This window comes from Anser anser (genome assembly GCF_964211835.1).
Source record: "Anser anser genome assembly, chromosome: 10".
NCBI lineage: Eukaryota > Metazoa > Chordata > Aves > Anseriformes > Anatidae > Anser > Anser anser.
Window position 1 is genome coordinate 12,871,419 of NC_139730.1, and position 8,814 is coordinate 12,880,232.

Here is an 8,814-nt window from a genome sequence, read left to right on the forward strand (position 1 = left end):
ACAATGGGGTTTGGGCTGCCCGAGTGATAATTTGGGTCCCCCCATCCCGGCCACTAAGCAGAGACGTGAGCGTGGTGTTGGAAAACGAGCCAAGCCCTTTAATGAGGTGAGGCACCTCCTGAAAGTCTTACAAAACGTTAAATAAAGCAGAGATTCCTCGATCCCTAAAACCAAACTGCAGGCTTGTCAGCAAATGCTGCTTTCCACATCGCCCCGTTTGGCTAAGAAAAGTCACGAGTGTGGGTTTTTTTTTCCCTTTTTCTTCCCCGTTTTCTTAGTTTAAAATAAATATTCCTGTAGTGAAAAAAAATAATAATAATTAATAACAATAATCCTCATTTTAACTCGTTCTTCCGCTGCTGGAAACACCTGAGCACGGAGGTTGTAAGGCCCTGGGAGTGGGGAAAAGGCAGGCTGCATGTCCAGGGTATCAGGGGGTCCCTGGGATGCCCCCAGCATTTTGGGAGCGTTTTTGGCATTAAAAGTCTCCCAAATCTTCCTCACAGCCTCTCTTCATCCATCCGGGGCTGAAGCTCACACCCCGACAGCTTCGCTCCCTGCACCTTGGTCCAGCACGGTCAGTGGGTGAAGCCGAATTCTGAAATAAAAAGGCAAATATAAATTACTATTATTATTATTATTATATTAGAAGGTGTAGTATGAAGGTGCCTCCTTGTGAAGGCAATTCCCCTGAAATTTCTACAAAATCAAGAAAAAGTGCATTTCCCCCAGCCCTATTGATGCCTTCAGTCTCTCCCTCAGGTCATGAGGGACATCGGGGTCCCCACCATCCCAACCCCGCCCAAGCAGCCCCTCTCACGGCCCTCCTGGTCCACCCCGAGCATGAAAACCCTCCACAAGTGCCCACAAAGGTGACAAAGCCCTACAAATGCCCACAAAAGAAGACTCACCTACTGGCCAGCCTCTGGCCTCCGCCCCGTACGACACAAAGCTCTCGGTGCTGGCCTCCAGCTGCAGCACAAGGACACGAGGGGCAGCAGTGGGATTGTCCCCATCCCAAGAACGTGCCTGGAGACACCTGGAAGGAGCTCGGCTTCCTCGGGAGAAGCTTTGGGGTTCCTCATCTTTGCACGGTCTGTGCCACGTGGAGGCCGATTTCGGGAAGCCAGGCAGCTGAGCGCTCAGAGAGCCAGCGAGGAGCGGCGGGGAAGGGGCTGGGGGAAGGAAGGTGGTGGTGGGCATATGTCACCACCCAGTCCCTGTGCAGGATGCTCTCGGGGGTTTTGGTGGGGCTTTTTGGTGGAACAACCTTGGTTTTTGGTGGGACGTCCTTGGTTTTGGTGGAATATCCTTGGTTTTTGGCAGGGTGTCCTTAAGTTTTGATGGGACATCCTTCGTTTTTGGTGGGACATCCTTAGTTTTTGGTGGGGCATCCTTGATTTTTGGTGGGGCATCCTTGATTTTTGGTGGGGCATCCTTGATATTTGATGGGACACCCTTGGTTTTTGGTGGGGTGTCCATGATTTTTGATGAGACATCCTTGGTTTTTGGTGGGACATCCTTGTATTTTTTGGTGGGACATCCTTGGTTTTGGTGGGATATCCTTGGTTTTTGGTGGGGCATCCTTAGTTTTTGACAGGACATCCTCAAGTTTTGGTGGGATGTCCTTGGTTTTTGGTGGGACATCCTTCCACGAGCCCCTTGGGGAAGAGGTTGGGGTGCCACCGAGCTACCTACCGAGCTGCTGCCTGATAGAGTGGTGCCACAGGAGGTTCAGCAGGTCCGGGTAGATGTCAGGGAGCTGCTTGAGAGCCAGGAGCTTCAGCATGCGCGAGGTGCAGCTCTTGAGCTCCAGGTCCCTCAGCAGCTTCTCCTCAGACAGCGTGGTGGGACGCAGCTCCACCTTGTGCTCCTGCAGCACTTGGTCAACGGAGGCGCCGGGCAGCTTGGGGAAGAGCTTCTCCTTCACCACGTGGATGGGGATGAAGATGGCACCCGCCCGCACCACGTGGGGAAAGGGGCACTTGCGAGTGAACATGAAGGTCTCCAGCTGGGACAGCAGCTTGCTGAGCAGCGCGGCCACGTCCCGGAAAGCCAGCCAGATCTCCTTGCCCCTGGGGGGCTTGGGGGGCTCGGGGAGCCTGACCCCGTTCTTGGGTTTGGGTGGGGAACTGGGCATTTCTGCCAGCACCTCCTCCGGCTCCGTCCTCCTCAGCCACTCCTGCAGCAGCTCCGGGGAGGACCCGGCCACCGAGCAGGCGAGGACGTCGCAGAGGGCGGTGTGCAGGGTGGCAAAGCACGGGCTGCCCGAGCCCTGCCGGGCCAGGGCATCGCAGCAGGCGGGCAGGGGGGCTCCGTCCTCCCCTGGCGCAGGGGGGGCTTGGGGCACGAGCACGTCCGTCAGCGTCAGGCGGCGGTGGCAGGTCCCCTGTGGGGCCGAGGTGCTGGGCGGCGGGGAGCCGGGGGGGCTGCGAGGCACGGGGCTGGGCTGCGGGGCACGGGGTGGTCCCCAGGACCTGAGGATCTTGTATTTCTTGGACATGAAGGCAGCCGAGCTCTGGAAGTGGCTCCTGTCCCCAGAGACGGCCTCTACCAGCTGGGGTGGCACCGGGGGCTTGGTGTCCTCCCCTACGTCCTCAACCTTCCCCAGTGGCCCCTCTTTGTCCTCCCGGGGCTGTCCGGTGTCTGGGCGGGTGTCCCCCGTTGTCACCAGGCTCTTCTTCAAGCTCAGGTCCAGTGCCACCTCACTGCCCTGGAGCCCCCCGTGGCTTTTGGCCGGCGACTCTGGGGAAACGGCCTTTGCCTTGGGCCCCTCAGGGGGCACCTTTTGGTCAGCACCCTCCCCTTCACTGGGCGTCACCGAGACCTTGACGGCACTGGGGTCCCAAGTGCCGGCTGCGTTTTGGGGTGGGGTGTCCCCCTGGGTGTGCTCCTTGGGGACGGGGACATCAGCGGAGCCCTCGGTCCCCTCCAGATACTCCCGGTAAGGCGCCAGGCTGAAGACGTTGTTGATCACCGGCATTGGCGGCGAGGCAGGGGACATCTCCATGGACATCTCCCGGCTTTTGAGGTCCCTCAGCTTCTCTTGGGGACAGGTGGCCCCAGAAGGCTCCTGGGTTGTGTCCCCAACCCTACAAGCGTCCCCGACCCTACAAGCATCCCTGACCCTACAAGTGTCCCCAACCCTACAAGCGTCCCCAACCCTACAATCGTCCCCCGTGCCCGGGTGGTGCTGGGGAGGGATGGGGCTGCCTTTGGCCACCACATCCAGCCCGTAGCTGGCGTCTCCCTTGGGGAACGTCCCCGCGAGTCCCTCGGGCATTTTCTGCGGGGCGCGGACAGGGTGGAAGGCGCTGCCAGGCCTCGCCACCGGCCTCCCTCCGCGGGGCTCCACTGGCGCCGCTCGCCCAGCCCCGTGGTGCTCTGTGACACCAAATAAAGCTGCCTCCATGGGGCTGAAGGCGAAACTGGGGCTTGGCTGGAGGAACCCGGTGGGCAGCGGAGGCTCGGTAGCCCTCGGCAGCCCCGCTGTCTTTGGCGAGGGCAGCGCACTGGGTCCGGCCGGCCTCGACACGAAGCCGTCCAAGGGGCCAGGAAAGTAGCTCCTGGGGGTTTGGGGTTTGAGGTAAGCACCAGGAAAAGGGGCAGACTCCCCGCTGGCCGCGAAGCCGAGGGCTTTGTAGGAGGAGAGGGAGCCCGGAGGCTGCTCTGCGCGTGGAGGCTGCAGGAAGGGAGGCTGCGGGTAGGGAGGCTGTGGGTAGCACGCCGGGGGATGCTCCCGGTGCACCGGGCTGCTGGCGGGAGGACGGAGCTTGGGCCAGGAGTCCTGGATACGGCCAGGGAGCTCGGGGGCCTTGGCCAGGTCGTGCGCGGTGGGGGGGCCTCGGTATTTCTCGAAGGCAGCGTAATAGGGGGAGAAGGCAATGGGGGAGGCCGGGGGCAGCGGCAGGAGGCTGGGCTCGGGGTGGGGACCCCTGCGGGGGGGCTCGCCATGCGGGGACGCAGCCCCCGGTGCCCTCTGCAGGGTGCTGTCCCCCCCCCGGGAGCCCAGCGGGGTGAAGCACAGTGGGGCCGCATACACCGGCTTGGGGACTGCCACCGGCTTCTTCAGCGGGAAGGGGTGGCCCTGGTGGCCGGGCCACTTGTCCCGCGCCATCAGCAGGTCCCACACCAGGGCGTCCGCACCCTGCTCAGCACCCAGCCTGCCCGGCGGGGGGCTGCGGGGCCGGTGGAGGAGGCAGTGCAGGAGCGGGCCCTCGGCTTGTGGGCAGGAGAAGTAGGAGCCCTTGTAGCTGAGGTGGTTTTCAGAGCCAGCCGTGGGCACGGGGCTGGGTTTGCAGAGCACAGGGGGGAAGCCTGGGCTGGGCTCGGCGTCCACCCGAGGCAGCTTGTTGAAGATGACGGCGTCCAGAGGCTCCGGGTGACGTTTCGCGGCCATCTATACGTCACGGCCAGCGTCGGGACTGGGGCGTGTGGCAGGCGAGGTCAGCTGGCCTTCCTGCAGGGGCAGAGAGAGCACGGGTCACCCATGGCCACCTCATCCTTCCCCCGAGTTACTGGGACCCCCGTGGGACCCCCCTGGTCCCTCCTGGGTTGGGGTGGGCTCCGCAGCAGCAGGCAGCGTGTGCCAGCAGGTGGAGCTGGCAGACCGTCACAGCACCGCCCGGCCTTCCTCATCCTCACCCTAGCACCACCAGCACTCCCCCGAGATGCCTCCAGCATCCCCCCGAGACCCCTCCAGCATCCCTCCATGCCCCCCAGAGCACCGCTGGGCACCCCCCAGCACCTCCCGAGCCCGGCAAGCATCCCCCACGCCACCGCACGCATCCCCAGCCTCGCTCGGCAGCCCCCAAAACCCCCCGGAGGGACAAACAGCGGTGGGGTCTGGTGCCCCTTCTCCACTCCCTGTTTATTTTCTCTTTCTGTGGCCAGAGTTAGCAGAGAAACAGAGAAGGAAACGGAGGAAGAGAGCGTGGAGATAAGATAAAAGCCTCGTCCACAAAAGGGGAAATGGCTCAGATAGCTGGGCGAGCTTGCTGGGGTAGATAAAGGGCGCCGAGCGCGGTGGTTTTGCTCTGCTACAAGGGTCTGTCCCCGCTCTGCACGCGGCGGGGAGGAAGCGCGTTTCCCCGCTGACATCCCTCGGTCACCACGGGACATTTGGGGTGGGAGGTTTTGGGGAGGAGAAACACAAAAAGGCAGCAGGAAGCGGCGGGGCGGGCAGCTGCCCACGCACCCCAGTGGGAGGACACAGAGCTGGAGATGTCCCCTCCACACACAGCGACACGGCCAGCAGTCAGGACGGTGCTTGGGGTGGATGCCAGACTCGGGAGGAAGCAGGAATTTCACAATTTATGGTGTTCCCACACTTCTTTTTCCCCTTTCCCTGAAACATGCCCATCTACAGACACCCGTTGTGCAACCGACCCCACGTCAGGGGGACGCCCCCGCTCCCAGCTGGAGCACGGGGACAATCCCCCCAGCACCGTTCCCAAAATCCAACCTTGTCCGTGCGTTCAGGCAGGTAAAACACCATGGATATAAGGGATATAAGCACGGAGGCTCCTTTCTGCCTCCCCCCATGCGAGGCCTGGGAGCAGCCTCCGTTGGGGAGGACGCAGGTAGCGCCAACACAGCCTCAAGTCCTCCGGCACCGCTTTGGGGCTCTGCTGCCATGGCCACGTGCTCCGTCCCTGTGTCCCCGTGTCCCCTCTTTGGTGGCGGAGGTGACGCCTGGCGGTGCTGGCCGCTGGCAGAGGGGCTTCCCGTGAGCTTCCCATCCGGCTGCGATAGCGGCTCTGCAGCCGCGGGACCTTGTGTCCCTGCCGAGGAGGAGGTCACCTTCCCGACGTCTCCGCCAGCTCCGGATGCGATCGGCGGCCAGGTCGTTTGGGGGAGCGGCCGGGAGGCCAAACATGCCTGCTCCCAGCGTGTCCCCAAAGAAGTCCGTGGCTCCCGAGCTTCCCCCAGGTGGAAGGAACCCGTTGGGATTTGTCACTGCCACCCAGATTTTTGGGGATCCGGTTCCCCAGCGCGCGTGCACCTGCAGGCACGTGTGCGGCACAGCCCCGCTCTGGGGGTCACCGCTCCCCAAAGCACCCGAGTGATGTTTCACGGGGGGGGGGGGGATTTGAAGAAAACTGCAGCAGCAGCAGCCGCACACGGTGCAGGAACCACATGCTCTAAACCGGCCATAAATGGACAAAAACCCGAAACCGAAGCTGGAGCCCAGCACCGGCGCGCCCGACCCGCGGCAGGGCGCGGAAACCCTCTCCAAGAGGGGGCGCGGGGGGGTGCTGCTCCGGCCTATTTTTGCCTCGCTCCCCCCAAAAGCAGGCACCGAAAGGAAGCCGGGATCGCGCCCCGCGGCCGGCGGGAGGCCGGGCGGGCGGAGGCTGAGCCTCCCCGCACTCACCTCGCGGCGCTGCCTCCCCGGGAGCATCTTACGGCGCCGGGCCGGGGGGGTCGGCGGCGGGGGGGGGCCGGCGGCTGCTTCTGCCCCGCTCGGGCGGCTGCTTGCATTGTGCGGAGGAAGTGGGAGGAGGAGGGCGAGGAGGAGGAGGAGGAGATGGAGGAGGAGGAGGAGGAGGAGGAGGAGGAGGCTGGGTGCGCGCGTGGGCCGGCCGGAGGAGGGGATGAGGCCGGGACGGCCTCCCCCACACGTGCACTGAGCCCGTCGGGGCTCTGCCGCCCCGACCTCCAGAGCCCCCCGTTTTCACAGGGAGGGATGGGAGGAGGCCGCCGAGCCTCCGCTCAGCCTCGCGGCTGCCCGCCGGCCTCCACTCGCAGCCCTCACCCGCAGCCTCCCTGCCCCAGACAGCCCCGAGCGATGACGAACCCCCAGGACCATCGAAACCCAGCGACACCGGTGCTGGGAGGGGAAGGGAGGCACCCAACGCCCTTTGGCGAGGCGCTGGCAGAGGCTCGGCGGCCTCCCCCGGCCTCTGAAACTGGGGGGTTTGGGCCTCAGTCCAGCAGCGGGCGCGGAACGGTGCCCGGCGGCAAGTCTCGGTGATGGAGGACCTCGTGGAGCAAGGCCAGGTGCCCAAATTCTTGGGCTCCTGACCATTATTTCACCCTCACGGCTTGTTTAATTTACAGCAGCTCTGGGGAGGCAGCGGTGGAAGGGAGCCAAGTCTTAGGAAACCTTTAGCAGACCTTTTTATTTGGATTTATGGCCATAAAGAAATCGTTGGCATTAATTTTTCCTGTCTAGGGCAGGACAGCAGCTCACCTTCTTGGTGTGGCAGATAACCCTTTATACCTTCATGCCACTCTTCCTCCTCCTCTTCCTCACCAGTACCCTCCCCTTGGCATCGTCCAAGCCTCAAAACTCGTAAGAATTTAAGCAAACTTGCTCTGGACCAATTTATTTTAAGGGATGGGTGTCCAGTATTTCAACACGTACCTGCTGAACTCTGAAAACCAAATCTCCCCCAAATCTTCCGTTATCGCCCCCAGATTTCTTAGTTTTTGGTCTGCTAGGTCAATTGGTTTTACCCCGTAATTTCTGTAATACCATTTTCCTGCTAAAAAGACATTTCACTGCTGGGACTTGTGGCAAGAGGCTCTCAGGGCAGCCTCCACTCATTTCCAGGGGGTGTTTTGTTAAAAATGACTTATTCTAAAACACATTATTTTGCCATATAACTCCCCTCTCGACATACCTCAGGGTCTTACATTTTCCCTGCAGCATTTTTGTTATTATTATTTATTTATTTTTCTCTACCTGTTCCCTAAGCAAATACCTGCCTTGTGGTTTGGGTTGGTTTTTTTGGTTTTGTGTTTCTTGGTTTGCTTTTTTTTTTTTTTTCTTTTTGCTGCAGATTTCCTTCTCTTCAGCTTCCTGTGTGATTCATCTTTTCACGCGCAGCACCAACTGAAATTTGGGCTGCTGGTGCACCAAAGCAGCGTGCTTACAGTAGATAGGAACTTCAAATATATATATATTTAAATATATAGAATAGGACATGGGCAGTTTGGGGGAAATGGTCTTTGGGGGGTGATGCTCAGCTCGGGTACTGATGGTGATGCATGGCCACGGGGTGGGTGACGGGGGCTGAGTACCCATGGGTGCGCCGGTGCCAGGCGCCCCCCCCGAGCAGCCCAGGAGCAGATCTGCCTGCCCCAGCCCGATTTCGGCCGCGTGTGGTTTTCAAGTTGTCTCTTTGAGGCTTCACAGCCCCGGCAGCGCTGGCGGCTATCTCCGGGTTCATCGCTTGGGCAACTTTTATCTGCGGTTCGCTGCCTTCGGGCCCTGGCAGCACTCAGGAAATGTGCCGGCTCCAGATTGGGCTCGTTTCTCCCAGCTGTGGCCAGGATGGGACCCCGGGGACCGAGGAGCAGGGCAGCAAGCCCTGGGGTGAAAGGCAGAGGGGATGTCCCTTGGATGCCCCCAAAACAGCAGCATCGTGGCACAACTTGGCACCCAGGGGGACCAGCAGGGGCTGATCCTGAATTTTTCTGTCCCTACCAATGGGGACAGCCCAGTCACCACCCCAAGGAGGCTTTGCAGCCCCACAGCTACACACACAGTGATCCTCCCTCCTAAAAAAAACCAAACCAACGTCCTCTATGGCTCTGCAGATGGAGCCTTCATCGCTTGGCGTCGGGGGCAGCTTCTAACTGGAGCCTCCTGTATCAACATGCTCATAGGGTCTTGGTTCCTCAAGGGCCCAGGGAAATCTGGGGGCAATTTCTCCAGTTTCTGCCCCGCACCCAACTGAACCAACCCAAGGGCGTCCCCATCCCTCCTGTCCCACCCCTCCGTTCCCACCCACGAGGTGGCTTTAACCCCATCCCAGAGCCTCCAGGCTTGTTAGCAGCTCTCACCCTGGAGACACCCCTGGAGGT

The 8,814-nt window shown here is 61.2% G+C and overlaps 1 protein-coding gene across 1 annotated transcript; it reads right to left on the minus strand.

The window, feature by feature from the left end:
* Window positions 1-75: 75 nt before the first annotated feature.
* LOC310905030 (uncharacterized protein C15orf39 homolog) lies at window positions 76-6,529 on the minus strand. The gene is made up of 3 exons (XM_083850565.1): window positions 6,377-6,529; window positions 912-4,459; window positions 76-598 (listed from the first exon to the last, which is right to left on the minus strand). Exon 2 carries the CDS (start codon window positions 4,397-4,399, stop codon window positions 1,691-1,693), a length of 2,709 nt encoding a protein of 902 aa, XP_083706691.1. The 5' UTR covers window positions 4,400-4,459; window positions 6,377-6,529; the 3' UTR covers window positions 76-598; window positions 912-1,690.
* Window positions 6,530-8,814: the final 2,285 nt, after the last annotated feature.